The sequence below is a fragment of the Artibeus jamaicensis genome, unplaced genomic scaffold (genome assembly GCF_021234435.1).
Source record: "Artibeus jamaicensis isolate MK-2021 breed Jamaican fruit bat unplaced genomic scaffold, CSHL_Jam_final contig_233, whole genome shotgun sequence".
NCBI classification, from domain to species: Eukaryota; Metazoa; Chordata; class Mammalia; order Chiroptera; family Phyllostomidae; genus Artibeus; species Artibeus jamaicensis.
Window position 1 is genome coordinate 27,161,762 of NW_026521486.1, and position 22,286 is coordinate 27,184,047.

A 22,286-nucleotide genomic window follows, 5' to 3' on the forward strand; every position below is an offset into this window, starting at 1 on the left:
CAGGAGGAGAACCAGGGTGTGATGGTCCATAGATCACTGAGAGAACCACCTCCAATAGAAATGGAACTCTTACTCATACCGGGAAACTTTGTGAGAATGAGGTTTGAATTTAAGGACAAAATAAGGGGTAAAGGAAAACTAGATAATTTACAATAATTCAGAAAAATCTATTCCCTGCTCCAATATTTCAGCTACTGTTCCTGCATTTTTACTGTATTTTCTATTATGTTAGACTTTTAAGGTGTTTGACAAGAAATAAAATTTGAAAATGCCTTTGAAAAGAATTCAATCTACTGAAGCAAAGTGAAAATGCCTAAAAATAGCTTAATATGAACCCAGCTATTTCAGAATCTCTGATGATTACATGTTCACACTGCAATAAAGCACATTTTATTCAAGCAGAAAAGGGAGGAATTGCCAGCACTGTATTGCATAAAACACTGTAACTTCTCAACATACAAGAGGCTGGGAAAAAGGGGAAACCCAGACATTTCCCAGAGTCAGAACAAAGAATGGTATATTTTCTTTTATTTGGGGGGAGCAAAAGGGGAGAAGGGCATGAAAGTGTTTCCAATCACCTGACCCACCTCAGTAGGGCCTTCACAAGAACAGAGCTGCCTAACTACTGATTTTGGTGAGCATCTTGTTAATGGCTTGCTTGACGTGTGTGGTGGAGCTGCGTCGCCTGGTCTTGCCCTGGACCATCCTCCGGCGACGCACCTCTCGACAAAGCTCGTAGAATATCTCTGTGATGTTCCCTTCTCCAGTGCAGGCAGAACACTCGTAAAAAGCACAGGCCAATTCTGTGGCCAACTTCTCCCCTTCTTCTGTACTAACCTGTCTGGAGTGGTCCAAGTCAGCTTTGTTTCCAACCAAGATGAAAGTCACATTCTTGGGCTTTTTGATCTCATCCAGAATGTTTTTAAGTGGCAGCATTTCCTCAAAACTTCCTCGGTCAGTAATGTCATAGACCAGCACAAAGCCTTCCCCCCATCGCATGTGTCCTTCCCTCTGGATAGTGTCTTCCTGGTGGCAAGAAAAAAAACAGCAGTCAGGAGACCTGGATAATCCCAGTGTGTAGATGCTGCTGCTGTTAATGGTGATCCCTTAATTACTGTTCCTGCTACTCAGTGCCATTAAATTTTCTTGATATTCTGTCTGGACAAGCTTACCCTCTCAGTCACTGTGGAAGAGCAGCATTACTGACTCATAGCAAGGTATTTCAGGGAACTAAAAGTTTTCTATCTGCATAGACCTTAACTTTCTGTTTCTAATTTTGCATGCCACATCATTAAATCTTTAATCGCAAGAACCACACAGAAAATATCATCTTAGTTGAGCACATTGCCTCTGAGATTTTTCATCACAATTGACGGACTAACAAACAGATAACAGAGTAGACCTTACCTTACCCCCTACAGATCAGAATTAGAGGCATGGCGTAATGACCTGGTTTTGATTTTGTTTGTTTGTTTTTTGTTTTATTTCTTCGTTCTTCAGATTATAGACAATTAGCCACCAGGGACAGAAATGCTGTATAATTGTACACAGAGTCAAACTCACAGCCAGGGTCATTTGCCCCCTGCTATCTCAATGTTCCCGAAATATTATGCAGTCCCCGTAATGACAGAAACTCATTTGAAGTGATTTTCAAAGGCAGGGATCACTCCTTCCTAGGAAGGCACATGTGTGGTTTGGAACTGCATTGCCTTCACAGGCTCCAGTGCCTTCTGCGGGCATGTGTTTCCCTGCTGCCCATCTCTAGAATCGTTCTCGTAGAAGGTGGGAGCACGTATAGGGAAGAGGTGGTGATGAGAAAGAAAAGTCTATAATTAGTTACAAGAATATTTCTTGGATTAAATACTTTAATTCATGTCTTCTTGGGGTCATAGTCACTGACAAGCACCACAGAATTCGTCAGCCTTTATATTCTCATTCCTAGTGGTCATTCCTGTCTTTGGGAGCTAAACCTATCTATGAACCTGTTTGTCATCTCAGCACTGACTGACCTCAAAGTACATTTATATCACTTTCCTTTTAAATGGATCATTATTGTTCAATGATATGGCCCAAATTTTCAATAGGGTGTGCTGAGATGTAGAATGGATACTACAGGAAATATTCCTAAAGTGAAATATTCTTAAAAAATTCTGAAGTCACATAAATTTGGAATACAATATACACTAAATGCCTTAAGGATTCACCTTACACTTAAGCATAATAAAGGCTCTGAGAACTTCCCTAGTAAAGATATCTGCTTACCTTTACCAGAGCATTTCCAAAACACTTTTAACCATTAAAATATACTACTCTCTCACAATCTCCCCAAAATCTAGGTGAGCAATGTGAATGTTATGGTATTTTCAAAACCTCCCTGAAGTACTGGGTAATTTACACAGGGTGCATACGCAGGCTTTGGGAAAGATATTAACATCTAAATACTTAGACAATGAACAAAAAGTCTTTACACAATATGAGTTAATTGTAAGAAAGCGTCTTTTGTTCATATTATGCACATCTCATTTTTATGTGATGAAGAAAATATTTTAGCAGAACTCCTTAATCACCTGACCAGCAGTATCTAGGATCTCCATGGTGACAACTTCATCATCGATGGTTGCTTGGTGGCGGTAAGTTGATTCTGAGGGAATGAGCAAAAAAAGAATAGAAAAAGGTAACTAAGACCATAGTTTGAGTTGATTCTTAAAATTACAAATTAGTCACAGGAGTATGTCTGTCCTGTAACCTAAGGGAATGTGCACACTAGGCAGGAAAGGGTGGGTGTGCAAGAATGTGCCATCCTTGTATTCTCAGAGCTCCTGGAAGTAACAAGTAACGGACTTCCAGGGTATAGCATCTGAGAGTCTCCTTGCCTCCTGCTCATTTTAGTCTCCCATAAGGTCAGCTTCCTGATGCTCTCTTCTTTCTAAACTGAGGCCTCCAGCCTGGCTGATGTTACTCAGTGGACTGAGTGCCAGCCTGTAAACCAAAGGTTCACTGGTTCGATTCCCAGTCTAGGGCACATGCCTGGGTTGTGGGCCAGGTCCCCAGTAAGGTGTGTGCAAGAGGTAACCACACAATGATGTTTCTCTCCCTTTCTCTGTACCTTCCCCTCTCTAAAAATAAATAAAATTCTAAAAAAAAATAATAAAATGAGGCCTTCACATTCTAAAATGAGAAAGTTTTTCCTACCAAATGCATCCTACTTTGATACTAAAAATCCAATTTTGGGAAATCACTGCTAATTACTATTCCTGACAAGATGACATCTAAGCAGGAGCTGCTAATTTCTTTCCAGACCCCAAACCTAGAAATGTAATAGGCACGAGAAAAAGGTGATCATTATCCATGTAAACCTATGAGAATCCCCTGTGACAGTGGAAGGTGGTTGGGCCCTGGTGTTTGGGAACTGGGAGAAAAGTAGAGGAGGGCCGGGCAGCCTGGAGGGAGACGGAGGGAGCAGAGCTCTCTTGCTCATGCTGCCTCTTCAGGGTAGAGAAATGATGGCAGCTCAGCACCAGCTGGAGAGTGACCCCAAGCTCTACTAGGGGAGAAGTTAGCAGGTGCAAGAAGTTAGCAGGTGCAAGAGCTCTGAATGTGCCCCTCAGCACAGGAAATGGAAACAAGAGGTTAAAATAGGCACCAGCTGGTGGTCCTCCATATGAAAACTGGAGCGGTTGAAATGAAGAACTCAGCAAATGACTGACTGAGTTGATGAAGTTCAGGTTGAGGAACTCTCCCAAAAGATATCAGGAAATGATAAGAAGAAACATGTAAAAGTAAAATAAAAGAGCTATAGATAAAAGAAATAGACATGTTATTTTTTCTCTTATAATATAAGCCTCAAAGAGAGAATTAAGTACATAGAGGCATGAAAACAGCCGAGGTTGTAATGATGGAGAGATTCCCAGAAAACAAGGTACGGAAAAACTTCAGAACGAAAGGACTAATAGGATACACAAGGAAAGAAGTCCCATATCTCCACCCATTACAACCCTAATGTAAGGATATGAATGACAAAGAGGAAAATTTACAAGGAGGTAGAGAAAAAAAAGTACATCATCTACAAAAGGACACGATTCAGATTGACACTGGATTTTTCACCAGCAAAACCAAGTTCAAGATTCCAATGGAGTAAAACGACATCGAAAGCAGTCCAGAAGTACAATTCTAGGTAGTTCTAGGGGGTGGGAGAAGAAACCAGAGGCAGGTTTCAATGAACTCATCTTATTTTGGGAGATCGAGATGATAAAAAGAAAGAAGAGAAAAAAAGAGAGCTAAGTATTAACTAATTGGAAAAGGAAAGCAGAATAAATTCAAGTAAGGAAATAAAAGAGAAAACAGAGGGGGGAAGATCAATTTAGCAAAACCAAAGCATGGTGCTTAAAAAATTTAAAAAATAAAAGGGGAAGAGAGGTAAAAATCTGGCATTTCTATCCAGTAAATTAAGAAAGAGGCTGTCATCACACAAAATTTAGTACAGAAAGAGGAAATAGCTAAATATTCTGATGAAATAAAATAATATTGTGAACTGTATACCAACAAATGTCAAAACCTGATAAATTCTGAAAGAAAAAAAATGCATAGATTGTAGCAATAAGAAAGAGAACATTTAACTAAATCATATTCAATTTAAATACTAATTGTAGAATCTCTCCTAATCATAAAAAGTGATTGCCTCCAATTGGCTTTAGAGAAGTTTCTATTAAACATTAAACACACTCTGGAAAATATAAAAAGGACAGCTACTCAATTCCTTTCATGGGACATTATGCTGACTCTCATAAGAAATATTATAAGAGACAAAAAAGAAAATCATAGGTTCATTTCATTTTTAAACATAGATTCAAAAATTCTAAATAAAATATTATTCAGTTGAATCCAACAGTTATCATAAGAAAAGTACATTATGATCAAGTAGAGTTTATCTCAGAAATGCAGTGTTTAACATCTATCAATGCAATTTAACACATTAAAGGTGAAAGGGAAAAACTTACATAATGACCTTTGTAGATGGACTTATAGCAAGATAAAATTCACATAAACTTAAAATGGGACTTAAAATGGGATTTTGTGTATGTATGCATACACAAAAAATACTTCCTACAAAAGTAAAAGTTAGCACATACTGCTTACCACTTGAACAAGAATTGTTCTAAATGCTTTGTACAGATTAACTTAATTCTTACAAATACCGCATAAAATACGTATTAGCATTAAATCCACTTTAAAAGAGGAAACTGAGGCACAAAGGCATTAAATAACTTGCTGAAGGTCACACAGTGATAAGTGGTAGAAATGAGATTGGAACCCAGGAAGACTGGTTTCGGAAATTTAGGCTTTTAGCCACTATGCTAAGTTTCAAACACACTAGACCATATACCTACTGGGAGGAGAGCAACGGTGTCAGAATAGGGGATGTGAGAAAAATAAAGTGAAATAAAGGCTTCACATACATATGACACCGTGACAGGACCAGAGCAGCATGGTTAACTTAAGTGTTAATTTAGATGCTCAACGGTTGGCGTCTAAACTACCCAAATCACTAACCAATCAACAAACCAACTAAACCCACAGGTTTCTGTCTCACCGGGGTAGCTGTCGAAGCCAGTGCTTTTCAGTTTTTCCCTATTTATGTCATGTTTCTGACCTTCATTTCTTCATATCATCAACTACCTTGCAGTTCTTTTCTGAATACAGTGTTATGTTACTTTGCTGGAAATATAACCTACTCCAAACACGCATGGCAGCAAGGAGGGTTAATAAGCAGCATAACCTGCCCTCAGCCCACACACTGATTACCGTCCCAGGCATGGGGCATTGCTGACGTATTCCCTGAAAATTAAAATGTAAAAACGAGAGTACATTCAATATATTTTGAGAAGGGCTTTTTACATTACTGTCATTCTCCTAGAATAGGTGATCCATACGTGGCATGCCCGATTCTCAATTCTAGAACATTCCATGCCTCTACCCTAAGTTAAATGGGTGATTATTCTTTTGTATAACTTAACGCTCTAAAACACCATTCACAGCAATGAGTCATCTATTTATTTCTTTTTTCATCTTCAGAGTTTCAGCTTGCAGAGGAGCGGTCCCAAGGGCAGCACGCGCACTAGAATCCACGCCCTTCTGGTTTTTCCTCTACTGTCTGCAGTGATCTTTGTGCCGCTTTTCCTTTTAAAAGGTCTGGCATCAGCTCCAAGCCTGGGAAACAGAGTTCTGGGCTCTATTCCATCTGGGCCCCAAAAGTCTGACAGACAGGGACATTTTTCTCTGCTGCTTCCACGATAAATAGATGTATTTCAACCACAGAAGACCACAGTAGGGGGAAATAGAATGCAATAAAAATTGTGTGAAGTTGTGTGATTCTCTGGCTGCTTGTTAGCTGCAATGAAAACGATGACATGCAGGAAATGAGGGAATGTCTGCCACCGACATAGCCGCGGGTGGCCGCGGTCTTTCATCTGAGCCGAGGACTGGTTTCGTGCATTTTGAGCACTTTTTGAGTCTCTTCTCTCCGGCATTGGGAACTCGCCCCCTGCCTACATGTAGAACCCGGCAAGTGTTGCCCAGAGAGGCCAAAGGTCGCACATCTCTGTGCTAGCTGTTCTAAAGATAATTCTAAAAACTGTACTGGGTACTTTGTGGAACTAACCTTTACTACTCATTTTAGAACATTGAAGAAAATATGTGTGTGCTTGCAGGGTAGAAACATTTCACTTTGCTCATTCTAACAGAAAATGGTCATGTCGAATCTTTTCATGAAGGGTAGGAGGATGATTAATTAAAGAGGTATTTCTAAATAAAACCAAAATGTATAGTATAAGAACAATATTAGTTTTCATATGGAATTAAGCATTTTAAAATTATGTCTGGATCACACTGTATATGAGAGAGACACGGTTGAAGACCTGCATTCAGTAACATTTTTATAAATAGAAGTACATTTCGTATGCTCTAAGAGAAATGGATGCTCAAAAGGATGTTGTATATGGTTGATCTTTTCAATAATTTAGCTTTTTTGGTAAGTTTTAACATATTAATATGGACAGTTGGCCAATACAGTAACAGCGGTAGTTAATAACGTTGATTTGTGCTAGAGTGGAAATTGTACTGACTTGAGTTCTATTGCTGGTCTAACCACAAACTAGCCACATAACTGTGGATAAATTTACTTGGTTAGACTTGTTTTCTTATGCCAAATGCCGACCTCAAAGTTCCTTTCTGTGCCAAGATTAAAAGTACCAATATTAAAGAACTATCCAATAGTTCTTTGAATTGGTTAAGTACTTCTGCTTTAGTGTTTTGTTCAGAGATTTGTTCTGGGTGTGTGCGTCTGCCTGAATGAAACTTTCCAAGCAAAGGGAACTGTATGGAATGCAGGCAGGAAGAACCAATCACAAAACAAAATCACTGTTGTGTCCCGTATGTCTCCCAGTTCGTACCCTCATTCTTGTCTCAATCTTTACTAAGAAGATTTGAGTGGATGCCATGACCCATTCAAATACAGAGCAGGGTGCACCATGGGATAGAAGTAATGGTCAGCGAAGAAATGCAATCTCTCCCTCTAAATGCTCCCAACACACACACAAAATTGCACATGATCCAAGCTTTTGTCTGTATTCTCTGCCATATTCAGCATTTTCCAAGGGTAATATGACTCTTGGAGAGATTCATTTCTCTTCTGGGACCTAAGCAGAACACGGATCCTATTGTTTTACAACTAGAACATTGTTGCTACCACCATCAAGGGGTTTTCCTGGTTGGATGATCTAGGTTTTCCTGGTTGGATGATCCTGGTAGGCTGCAGTGGAGATTTTCAGATGCTACGCACATGCACAAGGGCTGGGCTCTGACAAAGCTTCCACTGACCCACAGTGAGAGAGAAAAGTTCAAGGCAAACTATAACTGTTCAATGTAAATAAGTGACCAAACATTTCCCCCAGATCATTATATCCTTCAAAACTCAAATGTTACAAATACTTCCTTCTTTTATGAAATACAAACACCTCTAAAGGGAGTAAGTTTAGTTCTTCTTTACCCTCTGCCCTTTGCTTACATCTCTAATTGTAATGCCTATGATATTCCCACTCCATTAAAAATAAAAAAACAAACACCAATATAAAAGCAAAAACAAAAACAAAATCATTGGATCCTGAAACCTAAAAGCTTGGAAATCACTTGCTACTATAATAGCAAATATTTCCTTCATAGAATTATTTCAGAGCAGTTAATATTCAAGTTTTTGTTAATATGTTGAATGGTGTTCATGGTCTTCAGCTTCTCATGGAGCATTAAATAATTGTGTTACAGGCTGAAAAACTGACCTGTATTTCTAAGGAAGGCACTGAATTGAGAATTCAAGACTATGGGTTGTTTTTTTTTTTTTTGCAAATATTCCACATTGCTCTTTTAAAATTTTATTTTTCAGTTACAGTTGACATTTCATATTGTTTTATATCAGTTTCAGGCATACAACACAGTGGTTAGACAATTATATAATTTAGAAATGATCCCCCTGATAATTCAAGTACCCACCTTTTCTTTTTAATGTAACCTTCCCTTTTGGTGGTGGGTTCGAAACTCTAAGACAGTACAAAGTTGAGTCCAGGAAATGCCTACTACTCTTGGGTCAAATGGACAGGGAACGCCTCTGGGCTAGAACATCAGTGACTCACACACGGGCGCAAACAAAGCCACTTTCCAGCAGGAGTTAATGAAACCCTCACCTGGGAGTGAGTCATAGCCCTGATATTCCCGAAGTCTGATCAGCGCTCTTGTTGCTTAGCAGCTGCAATCCTTTCAGAGCAGTACAAGGTCACTCAATAGAGTTTCATTACGCTTAGTCAAGGAAGCCTGCGTTACAGATACTGACGCAGGCAGAATCCTATTAATAGCAGTGGTTTCTCAGAATGAATAAAACAAAAACAAAAGGGAAAATGGTTCACCTAAGACATTCAAAATAATAACACTCGTTACTGGAATATATTCAGAAAGAGTTTAAAATGTTATGAGATCATTTTTATAAGTTTCCTCTTTTGTTCAGGTGTACTTGTAGAACTAAACAAAATTAGTATTTTTCTACTGAACTCCCCTAAATCATTAAGAGTCTCAGGAACTTTGTAAAGGGTGTATAGGTAATAAAAATATAAGAGGAGAGTAAATGTTTACTTAGGTGGAACAAGCAATAGATAATGATTGATTTTTTTAAATCTAATACATTTTTAGATCCAAATACATCATCTTAAGATTAGATTCTGGCTATATTAAGAACATGTTAAAAGCAATAGATGTTGAAAAACAATTTACTTAAAAGCGAAAACAAAGAGGTGAAGATCTCTTAAAAGATTGAGTATCATAAAGATGTGAATTTTCTCAATGTATAGTATTAATGCAATTTCAATCAAAATTATATCATGTTATGACTTAGTTTAAAAAATTGACCCACAAGAATGAACTGGTGAAGTAGCGGAGATCACTTTGTAAAAAAGTGAAGAAGGAAGACTTTCTCTACTGGTGTTAATGTATTTTAAAGAGCACAGCATTATCAAGCACGTGCTGCTGGTTTGGGGGCATCCAATACACCTGTATCTACAGATCCTATACCCATGGGTTCAACCAACCCAAGATTCGATCACAAACACTTGGGAAAAAAGTATTTTTTTAAGTAGTATGTGTTGCTAACGTGACGGGGTGGTTAGGCCTATGATGGTTGTGTGTGTACTGAACATGCACAGTTTTTTCCTTGTCATTATTCTCTATACAATACAGTGTAACAAGAATTAACACTGTATTAGTATTATAAGTAACCCAGAGATAGAGTATATGGGAGGATGTCTGTAGGTTGTATGCAAATGCTCCATTATTTTATAGAAGAGAACCAACCCCTCGTGGACACCAAGGAGGACTGATTGTGTAAAAGGCAGATTGTATGTTGGAAGTAGTGGGGAAGGTGGGGACTATGTAGTAAATAATAGGAAATAATTGGTCAACTATTTGGGAGAAATGTTAGGTCTTCACCTTATTCTTCTCACTAAAATATATGCCAGACAGACTAAAATATTAAAATTAAATAAACAATAAAATCACTCTATTCCCTTAACTGTTGAATTTTTCTTCATAGTATTTATCACTATTTTTTCATTTTAACATTTTTATTTATTTTTAAACACTTTTATTGTTGTTCAAATACACTTTTTTGCCTTTTCCCCTCACAACTCCCCGCCACCCTAGTTCTCCCCACTTTCTTCCTGTTTCAAACCGTCACTGTTATTGTCCTTGTGTCCTTTATAATTGTTCCTGTAAACCCTTCACCCTTTCCCCCCATTGTGCCCTATTACTTATCCATATTGACATACATTTATTTGTTTATTGACTCTTCTTTGTTTACCAGACAATAGCTAAAAACCCAAACAAAAAAAAAGCCAAAACCCAGGGGCTTTCTCTTTCTGTCTATTGATTTATCTTCAGCACCTAGAAAAATTTGCCACATAGGGTCATTTAACAAACATCTTGTTGAATGAATGAGTAAAGCAATGAAAGAAGGCAAAAGAGAAAAAACTTTCCTTTTAAACTGACCATACATAACAACAACAACCAAAAAATAACCCACCAGAAAACCCAGTCCCCAAACAAAAACATCCAGGGATCATCTCTGCCCACTTCAGCACTCTGAGGAAGGCCAGCTCGTCCGGGGACACCGCGCCTGGGAGGGAACTAATATACATCGTTCCCTCCTCTTCTGGATGTCAAAGTTGCCGCCCTTTAGGATACCAACTGTGGTCTGGAGCGTAGCAAACAAAAGCTCAAAAACTTCACTCATAGTAAAGTCTGAAGCTTAACTTAGAGCCCATGAAGTTTTAGCATTACTTTGAAGAGAACTAAAAATATTTCTAATAAATACTCTGCCTTGAACTATGAAAAATACATGTGATAAACACTTTCTATATGAACATTATTACTATTTTCAAAATACATATATCAATTTTGGCTGCTCCTTTTGTACTTTTTAAGTAGGCTGAAGACAGCCCTGTCTGGTGTGCCTCAGTGCTGGCCTGCGAACTAAGAAATCACAGGTTGGATTCCCAGTCAGGGCACAGCCTGGGTTACAGGCCAGGGCCCCTGGGGGCGTGCAACAGGCCCGTGATCAAAATGTCTCTAACACATTGATGTTTCTCTTTCTCTCTTTCTCCCATCGTACACCCTCTCTAAAAATAAATAAATAAAATCTAAAAAAATAAGCTTAAGACAGATTCATTGGAGATAAGAGGGGAAGGAACTCAATTTATTTATACATTTCCCCCAAATCAGTATTCACAAGTTTTATTTACTGTTCCACTCTCCCCAGCATACCGTTTTATCCCACATAGGACTGGCCATGGCCACTGTATCGTCTGTCTACCACTGGAATGTTGCTACCTTTGTCAGTGGAAAACCATCATTTATAGCTACTTTCTTCTTATCTCTGGTTGGGCCCGATTTCTTCCCCTCTGCATTAAAATCCATGTAACACACGTCTAGCTTCTTAGGGGACATCTTTGCATGATTCAGTAAAGCACTTCCAAGACATTTGAAAGGCACTTAAAAATCTTGCAACAGAAAATGTCATTCTCTCTTTTGATCCATAAACTTTGATTGGATAGTAGGAGGAAAAAAAATTTGACCTACCGAGAGTGGGATCATATTCCCAGATGAACCGTTTGGTCAGAAATCTCACTACAAGAGCTGTGGGAAAAAAGAGCAATATTTCAAACAAATTTGTTCATTTTCTTATAGTTTTTATCCTTGTAAGGAAGGAGAAATAGCCCATCAAACTACATGTGTTTTATATTTCCTTGAAATAGGAACCCAGTACATTTATTTATATTTATTCAGATACATGTTTTCAATTTTATACAGTGGCTTAAAAAACCAGTGTAACATTTTACAGGGTTTATTGTGCATTAATCAACAGCTTAGATTTGTTCCTTTAGTCACAAAGGTAAAAATAAACAAATAAAAAACATCACAATGTGAAAACTCTCAGATACAAAAATTTTAGCCAAACAAGAATTCATGAATCATGAATCATCCAATACACGTGTCTAAGATTTGAATATTAATAATGATTGATAAAGGTAAGTTTAAAATGCGATGTAATTTTTCCTGTAATGAAAAGAGCACTAACTGGTTAATAATAGTATAAAAATTTTCCAAATTAAGGATTGTATTAGTGATTCATTAAAGCTCATCAAAAGTAATGCTGCTGAAATACTCGAAGTCAGGCTCAAGGTCTGGAACCATGCTAAGCACTTCACTTGCATGATCCCCTCAACCCTCACTAGCTCCCTGGGAGGCAGGTGCTAGGATTGGTCCCATTTTTGGATAAGAAAACCGAGGCTTTGAGAGGTTAACTAATTTACTTGAGGTCACCTAGTTAGTGGCTGAGTCAGGATTTTCATCCACGAAGTCTCTTTCCAAAGCCTGTAATTTATCCTTTGTGCTCAACTGAATGGAAGGCCTAGACCGTCTGGATAACATTTAACTAGAAGATGGGTCAAGGAAAGAGAAGCACCGAGGTATATGGACTCTATTGTCCTTGAAAGTGGATGGGAAACATGCTGGACATTTGAAGAAAATATTTGTATTGTAGTTGAAAACAGTGGTGTCTTTAAGAAATTTTTTTTGGAAGGGAATGTCATAAACACTTTAAAAATGCAATGAAAGCTTTAGGCCCTTTCTCAGGAGAAACCGGTACACACGCAGTTTGGCACACAATTTCAGTGGGCTTGTGAGCCCTCTGAAAACTCTGGGTGGTCTTCCTGGGGTCCCACTGACCCTGACTAGAGAATCCATGTCTGTCGTATTTTATACTATAAAATATACTTGTCACTTGGGTATTTTTATTTTTACGGAAATGCCCTGTATGTAGCAGTCTAAAGATTCTCCTTAAAGAAATGAGACTAGTTAGTTGAAAGCTCCTGTCAGCCTTTACCTGTTGCCTGTGTTAGAGTCACCAGAGGTCTACATACCGACTATCATAGTGCCTTAGATGAGAGGTCCCAGTGGAACTTGCAGTCGGAACCTGGTAAGACAGACCACAAGCATATGGCGGCTTGGCCAGAGACTAAAAGCAGCAATGTTGTTTCTAATTACAGAGTGTAAGGCTGGATTGGAGCCAAAATTTTTGCAGTGCCTGAAGTAGCAGGCCACTGACCCCACGATGCTTCCCACAGTGAGCCCTGTGGTTTTATCTTCAGTTTTTGGAGTCTATCACTGCTGGCTTTTTTGAGACTGAGCCTTCTTTGTTTTTTTGCCTTAAAAAATAGTAAGCACCAGACAAATATTCTTGTGTTTTTATCTTTTTAATTTTTCCCAACTGTTGAAGAAGTGTTTATGTTTTTTAAAGGATGGTTTGAATGTCAAACAGAGATCTCATTTATAGCTTATTGGATAGGTCTAAGAGAGTGAAATAAACAGTCTTATTTAAAAATGTCAGTATTTATGAGATATCAAAAATTTTACTCTCCTTGTAGTTAAATTCACAAGGAAAAAATTAGATATAAATTAAAAAATATGCAAGAGGTCACATAGGTTTGCAAAATGTTTTTAGGAAATATGCAAGCAAAAAAATAAAATAAAGACTGATTAACTAGCCCTATTACTAATTTTTTTTTAAGTCGAATTGAGTGGGGTGACGCTGGTTTTCAAAAACATCTAGATTTCAAGTGTACAATTCAATAAAACATCATCTGCACACTGCGTCGTGCCCCCATCTTCTTCTCCCTATTCCCTGCCCTTTGTCCACCTCCACTACCCTCACCCCCGTCCCTCTGGCTAAGCCCACACTGTTGCCTGTGTCTATGGGTTATGTGTATATGCTTTATGTAGCTTGGTGGTAGAGCACTTGCTTTGCATGTAGGAAGCCCAGGGTGCATTCCCTGGCATCTCCACAAGGGTCCTTCTTCTGTTTTTAAATCAGCAGCATCAGGAAACATAACTGCCTGCAGGATTCAAAGAGTTTCATCTTTTTTTAGAAAACGTAGTGTTTTCTGTACCTTCTCCCCCCTTCTCCTTCTCCCACTCCCCTGTTGCTAGTCCTCCATGTGATCTTCATTTCTATGGTTTGCTCCTGATCTAGCTGTCCTCTTAGTTTGCTTTTGTTTTAGGTGTGGTTCTTAATAACTGTGAGTTTGCTGTCCTTTCACTGTTCATCTTTTTTATCTTCTTTTTCTTAGGTAAGTCCCTTTAACATTTCATATAATGAGGGCTTGGTGATGATGAACTTCTTGAATTTGATCTTATCTGAGAAGCACTTTATCTGTCCTTCCATTCTAAATGAGAGTTTTGCTGGATAGATCAATCTTGGTTGTCTAAAGAACTTGAGACACGTGGTCATAAACTAAAGGGGGGGGGAATGGTGGGGGAGGGGGTGTGCAGGGTTGAGGGAAATGAAGGCGAAAATAGAACGACTGTAATGGCATAATCAATAAAATATTTTTTTTTAAAATGAAAAAAAAGAAAACATAGTGCTAACTCTACAGGTTACAACCTAGAAAAGTGCATTTATCTGGCATCTTTCAGAAATGCACTATTAAAATTAACAAAGGTTTCTACATAACTAATATTGGAAGTACTCCAGTTGCAAGACCATTAAACCTTGAATCATTTCTCAAAGGAAAGTTTCTAAAATGTATTGGACACTCCATTGCCTTTCACAACTAAAAATGCTGCACGTGATTGAACCCTTTTAAAATGTCTGGATCTCGGTGAGGAGCCTCAAGCAGTGAGGGGGTGCCCGGTGCAGTCTGTGGCAGTGCATCCGGAGCTGTAGAGCGGTTGAAGCAAAATGACTCTAGAGTGCTAGGGCTCTGAGTATTTTTAGATTTTGAATATATATATTTAACACACACATAAATGTGATCTTTGCCTCCCTCAAATACTATGGCTTTCTCTTTTTTGCCACAGTCACTGAGACTATCTCTAATAACCTATCTATTCATCTACTTCATTACTTTAATTATTCTGAAGACTGATAAGCCATATCAAGAAGCTTGTTAGAGTTTTGTCTAATAATGGAGTAAATTAAATTAGTTCTGGGGTTTCATTTTAAGGAACCTGTTCTGTTGATATGAACCTGATTCTGCTGTACCTTTGAGACAGAACATTTGTTGTTGACAAGTGGTTCCTGCTGTCTCCTTGGGTTTTGGCTCAGCTTATGCGGCCCCCTTTTGGCGGGGCAGTGTTGGTGGGCGTAACCAGTGGAGGCAATATAAACATTTTTTATGTTCTTTGTAGAGAGAGCCACATTATTCTCTGATGGTTGCTTTAACAATAGAATCATACACTTGTTTAAAAACCCAGTCTCTTTCAAGCGCATTAAAAAACATAAAAACTACTTTGAAAAATCAACACGTCACATGTGTTTTCTTTGAAAATGTGTTTTCATCTCTCTCATAGATTACTCATGGAGAAGACAAACATGTTTTCTATTTTTAGTTTTTCAATATTTTATTTTAAATTATTACTCTAAGGATTGCAAATAATTTTCCATCTGGGGATGTGATATCTGTTAAAGGCTCTGTTGTTACATAAATGGTGACTGAGGTACATGGGTGACATTTCACCATCTACTGATGTAATTATAAAATGTCACCAGTATTTTCTAGCCCCCGATTTTATTATAATTTTATTATGGCATACTATTTTCATACGTGATATACCCTACCACTCCTCACCCCCCCATTTCCACTCTCACCACACCCCCCTGTTAACAGTAATGCACTCAGTCCTTCAGCGGTGTCCCTACTTCAACTGCACCCCAGAATCCCCTTAAACTCCTCTCCACACGGCATCCAATGACTGCTAAACTAAACCATCTCATGTCACATCTTTGTCCCAAGTTCTCCCTCACCTTATCTCACTGGATAAATATTTATTGAGTATCTGCTCTGTTCTGTTCTAGGTGATCAGACTAACCCAGCAAACAATTCAGATTAGGATCCCTGACTTTACAGAGTTTATATCCTACTAGGAGAAGACAACCAAACAAAAATGGTAACTTGTATAGTACAATAGATCAGAGGAGAAATGTGCTGTGGGGTTAAAGTATAGAGCAGGGTAAGGGGGATTCAGCACTGGGGGATGAAGATGTGAGTTGTTAAGACTGAGTGACCAGGGCAGACCTCACTACAAAGGTGATGTAAAAACGAGATGCAGGAAGACATCTGGGGAAATAGTTTTCCAGGAAGAGGGAACAGCCAGTGCAAAGGCCTTAAGGCAAGGATATGTGAATGATATGCTCAAGGAATAGCAAGCAGGCCAGCGTGGCTAAGGCAGAATGAGCGATAGCCAGTGTAGTAGGAGATGACGTCATTTCCTACCCCTTTCCCAGTCAGGCATTCTGTAAATACACTACTACTCCTACCACCACCACCACCACCAACAACAACAACAACTGCAATGCTTTTCATTATTATTTTACTCGATTCCTTCTTTTGAGTGTATATTCCACAGGGAGCATGAAATTTGTTTTATTCATCACTGTGTTCTAGTGTCTAGAAGAATGTCTGTCTGGCACACAGTAGACTAAAAAAATTCTTGCTAACTAGATGAAAAAGATGCATAAATCCAAGTCACAGCTTGTTTTCCTTAACTGTTAAATGATAGCCAGGCATTAAGAGAATCAGCAGAAAAATTAACACGACAAAACTTAAAGCAGAACTATGTCATTAATCTACAACTTTTTCAAAAGATTACAAGAATGTATAATTTGAAATGTTTGAGCTGTTTCATTATTTGTATACATATTATGCCTCTAAAGTTTTTTAAAATAGGTATTGTAAACTTCATCTATTTTTTAATACCCTGTCCTCTTCATTCCCACTATTCTGAGCAAAGTTTTCTTTAAAAGTAAAATGATGGTATTGATAATCTTTACTCTTCCTAAGAGTCTAATGTAAGGTCTTGTTTCTCCAGAAGTTTTAGACTTCACATGTTTAGTTGGTTAGAGTGAAGTCTCTGCATTCTGAAATAGTTCATTTTCTTTCCATTGCCTTGCAAACCCATACCTTTTCACCATGCAAGCCAAACATGTCTCATGGTTAACCTAGAGAAGAATATTTTCCTCATTTTGCTTAATTTATAACATACTTGGATAATTCTTCCTCATTTGTGGTTAATTTTTGGTATTACTGGCACTGAATTTCATTACTATCAATAAAAGCCAGTTTCTTTAAAAATTGAAAAATTCACTAGGTGAAATTTAATCCATTTAAATATTATTTCAAGTGACATCAATGTAATAATTCAATAAGATAATATTCTATTTATAAGCAAGATCTAAAAAGCAAAATTTCTTCCTTAAAATAGTCATGCAATTTCTAAAGGTTAACAAGTCTGGGCTAATTATTCAAAACATACGTCATTATCAAAAAGAGGCAAACACTAGAACTACCAACTTTAATGGTCAAAGTAATATTTTAAAATAAAAATTGATTGGTATGATCTGTACAACAAATTTTTTAGAAAAACATGAAATTTTCAAGTTAAATAAAAACAAACACACATGCTATTCTTATGCTCTAAAAAACATGAGATATACTCAAGAGAAATTCAAAATGACTTCCAAATGTTACTTTTTAAACTAGTGTTCTAAACAACTTATTTCATTATTTTTCATTTAGACAATTAATGCACGACCTGATTAACAGTGTATGCACTTACTGCCAAAAATTCTGTATGATTTTTTTCCATAAAATAAAAAATACATTTTTTATTTTCACCAATAACTTTATTGATCTGGATATTTTGAGCATGTCTGCTATATTCCACATGGTATAATGTTGACAAATCTCAATTAACATCTCAATTTGATTACTGTCAACTTCAACTGGTCTGCCAATCACAGAGTATCATCCAGTGAGAAATCTCCAGTATAAAACTTTTCAAACCACTTTGACACATTTGATCAATCACAGCACCTTCTCTAGACACTGCACAAATATTTTTGTATTTCAGTTGCATTTTTACCTTTCTTGAAATAATAAAGCATAAAATGCATATTTTCTTCCATCTTCAATATTAAAATGGCTACACAAAAATTCACCAATTTTGTTTTTTTTTAAATGTGCGCTTATATGACATCTATCACATTACAGTCTAACAAAATTTTTTGGAATAAAGTTAAAGACAACTAGGCACTACTAGAGCCATCCTATGGGGAAAAAATGAATTTTTTTGCCAACTCAGTGTATCCTTGTATGTCTTAAAAATCAATTCTTGTCCATTATATGTAATAGGTGCTCAAAAATATTTGAGAAATGAATGGAGGAAAAAATTTAAATTTGTAAACTCATTTGATTCCTATATTACTATGTTGTAGTCAGGTCTATACTGTAGTGGGTTTTTATTATTTGAAAAAAATTTCTTTAAAGTAAAACTTCTATTGAGTACATATCATCACTTCTCAGGCTCATTGCCTAGTTCAGATGTCCACCGACAACCTGATTGGTCACCCGCATTGCAGACTTGATTGGCAGGACCCACCACGCCCCTTTTCTCAGGCCAGGGGGGAACCACTCTATTTGACCTCATACCACTATGAGCCCTAAGTTTCGCTCTAACACTTCAGTGGTCAGAAAGCTTCAGAGAAGCACAAATAAGCATCTTACAAACACAGGGTGGGACAGAAGGAAGTTTACAGTTATTCATTTGGAAAATAATGCAATAATTAACAAATAATAATATAACAATAAACTCTCTATACTCACAACTGTAAACCTGCATTTGCCTCAACCTATATAAGGGAATTCTAGTTTAGATTTTTGGAGATAGCTTATTTTTGATTAAATGAATTTTATGGAACTAAACAACCATTTATTAATCATATTATCTGTCGGGTTAAAGTAAATATATGCTTAAAAACATTACTAGGTAGGTTTTAGTCATGTTTTAATAAGAACACTGATGGGACTTCTGGAATGCTAAATATCAAAAGGGGAGTTTGTATTGAATACTAACTACAAGCTTATTTACTTCTCACAAACACTCTTAAAAGTAGAAATTAATTTTTCCATTTTATACATTAAGAAACTTGAACTTAAAAGTAAATAAATTTGTCTATTTTACAGAGAGCAGTCAAGTGACAAACTGAGATTGAACCCAGGGTTAGTTAGTTAGTTTGTTTTTTAAAGATTGAATTAATTTATTTTTAGAGGAGGGGAAGGGAGGGAGAGAGGGAAACAAACATCAAGGTGTGGTTTTTTCTCGCACACCCCCAACTGGGGACCTGGTCCACAACCCAGGCACGCGCCCTGACTAGAAGTCGAACTGGCCACCCTTTGGTTCACAGGCCATCACTCAATCCACTGAGCCACACCAGCCAGGATCTTTCTTTTACTTTGCAACTCACACATTTTTTTGAATACTTACCACTGTATTTTAACATTTCTATGAATATGATTTGATTCTGGCTGGCTGAAATGATTTTCCATACAAACACTAACCTTATGGAGAGGCATACTTTGAAAAATGCATTTTTGTTCATGACTAGATTTCTTCTTAGTGGAGGATCAGAAACCATGGCAACACAGAAAGAGAGTATGAGTTTCAAAGAGCAGGAAGGAAACTTACATAAATAAGATTTTTTGTTTTTCTCTTGAAGAGGTCTTTAAATATGCAGCAAAGGAGGAAAATAAGAATATAATGATATAGACATAGAGTAATATGGGAGGAGCAACTGTTTCCTTACTCGTTTCCTCAGTCACTAACAAGTTTATTCTGTCAACAACAAAAAATAGGCAATGAAGACAGCAAGGAAAATAAGATACAATTCCTATTCTTCAGGAGTTGAGAGTCTGCATCTTTTCATGTCCTGGGAGAAATATAAAACGATATATGGGTAATTTAGAATATTATCCTATTTAAGTCTTGGAAACATGTCTAGCTAAAAAAAAGGAAGGAAGGAAGGGAGGAAGACCAGACTGAGGTGAATCTAATTGATTTTAGTGCCTCAGTTGGCAGGGGGGGGAGGAAGACAAGAATCAAACCAGCATGTGTTTTCTGGAAGAGAAAATGTAATGGGCAAAATCAGAGTGATAGGTACAAAGTGTCAATCCTATGACCACACGTGAGTTTCACACACACTCATTTAACCAATAATTATGTATTCAACATTGTGTTAGGCACCAGAAACAAGTAAGACAGTGAATTCCCTATATAAGATACTAGAAATGACTTCCTATTAGAGCTTTACTGTGAGCTGAGTCTTGAGTGAGTAAAAACCTGCTAATTTAGAAAAAGCATTCCAAGCAAAGAGTATTGCATTCCAAGGCCTAGACATGGGAGAGGCTGGGTCAGCGAGAAATCACGTGGTGTGCAGGGTGGGCTGAGTGATGTTGGGGGGAGCCAGGTGGTGAGTAGACTGTGAAGGAGTTCATATGTCACATTGAGGAGCTGGGATTTTATTCTGAAGTATATGGGCACACAGGAGTTCTGGGTAGGATGGCTTAATTTGACCTGGTGACTTATAAAAATTGTTCATTGTTTAGATGTAGAGAGTTAGGAAGACAGATTAGTCCAAATGGAATGAAAGTCTGGGGTAGCATATAGTAGGAAAATGAGTTCAAGTCAACTAAGGTTGGACTCAAACCTCAGACATTAATGAAAATATTCAGGTAGAGAAATACCATCCACCCACCCACTCATCCATCCATCTATCCTCTATCCTTCCATTCACACATTCAACAATATATTTATTGAATGTCTATTATGTCCCAGGCACTGCTTGACACTGTCCCACAGGCAGCTGACATCACAGCCTGAAGCTGCAGGAAGTGACAATTGTCAGAGTGACACTTTCCAGTAAAATGTGGTACATGCATTGGGAATGTGTAAGATGTCATACATGGGTAGTTTAAAGTTGAGGAGCAGATTTAGCACAAGATTGTATTTTCAGTCCCATCTCATGGTGATCTCCATTGCTTCCTATGTCCTCCCCACCTTAACTCCTCCAGGTTACTAGCTGAACTAAAACAAATGGCCAGTGCAGCCAAGAGACAAAATTTTGTTCATATAGCTGTAGTTTCTGAAGTAGCCCTGTCCCCACGCCCGACCTTGCCAGCGCTCTTGCTCTATTCCTGTACCAGTCAAAATAAATTGGCATAAAAAACCCTTAAGCCCCATAAAACACAGACATTAAGCAATTTAATGGAAATTTAAAATTAATATAATATAAAAGTGGATGCTTTATAATGCCAGAAGTTAAAATGAGAAGCAAATCAGTTCCAGATGGAGGTCTAGGGATTGCTTTTAAATTATTGTGTTTGCTTAAGCCAGAAATTTTGACTTATCCTGCATCTGACAGAAATATCACCCTGAGAAAGAGTTACAGAATAAATTGTCATTGTTCTGTGCAAAGATTTTCCTACAGATAAATGATATAATTTCTAATAATTATTAGGGAAGCACTCTGCTCTCCCCAAACTTAGCCTGGTGGTCTAGTTTCAGGGCATTTCAAATCCCAAAATGGACTTTTTTGCTGTGGAATGGGAAGTAAAGGTTAATGTGTGTATATGTATATATTTTTTCGTTTCCTTTTTATTTTTCATTTTTTTTAGGTAAGGAGTGCAATTTGATAGAGACAACTGTTGAAATGACAAGTGAGAACGGGAAAAGTGGCAGGACCATGACTGCAATCTGCCCTGTTTTTGAGAGGAAGCAGAGTGATGGGGATGCTTATAAAGGATGCAGTATGAAGAAAAACCTGTACTTTTTAATTAAAAAATTAACTTGTATGATTAAATAAAAACAAATTATTTGTGGGTTTAAAGTGAAAGTAGAAACAACAGAAATTAAATTTGGAATATGGTAATCAACTGCTTTGGTTTTCTCTTTTCATTTGTATCTTCACATTTAATAAATCAAAACCTATGGGTTCTGTGCCCAAGAATTTAAACCAGTTTTATGTAAATTGAAAGTTGTTATTTATTTTATTATGAGCAATGATTAAGAGGTAAATTAATTTCTGAAATGAGAGTTTAAATTTAGTGATTTATAACTTGTTATCATTTAAATTATAAATAATATTTTACACAAGGCGTCATATTTAAATAAAATTATTTGTATTCCATTAAGTATTTTATAAATTTTTAAGAGATTCGATTGTAAAATTTGTATTTTTAATTTTCAGTTTTTCTGGAAGAGAAAACATATGTTAATGTCCACATTTTTTAATGCTTATATTAACAGAGCACATAAAAATTGGTCATGTAATATTTGGAGTTTGTTGAGGAGTAAAAGTGATG

The 22,286-nt window shown here is 37.2% G+C and overlaps 1 protein-coding gene across 2 annotated transcripts in view; it reads right to left on the reverse strand.

Annotated features, from left to right (window-relative positions):
* Positions 1–500: 500 nt before the first annotated feature.
* The window catches only part of RERG (RAS like estrogen regulated growth inhibitor), a 99,071-nt gene continuing 77,285 nt past the window's right edge, over positions 501–22,286 (reverse strand). Inside the window, exons 3-5 of one of the 2 annotated variants that reach the window (XM_037136626.2) lie at positions 11,671–11,727; positions 2,568–2,641; positions 501–1,026 (exon numbers count right to left, since the gene is read on the reverse strand). In XM_037136626.2, coding sequence (XP_036992521.1) covers positions 619–1,026; positions 2,568–2,641; positions 11,671–11,727 — 539 coding nt within the window. In that variant the 3' untranslated portion in view covers positions 501–618. The remainder of the gene's footprint in view (positions 1,027–2,567; positions 2,642–11,670; positions 11,728–22,286) is intronic. The other variant, XM_053662050.1, reaches the window with a different exon arrangement.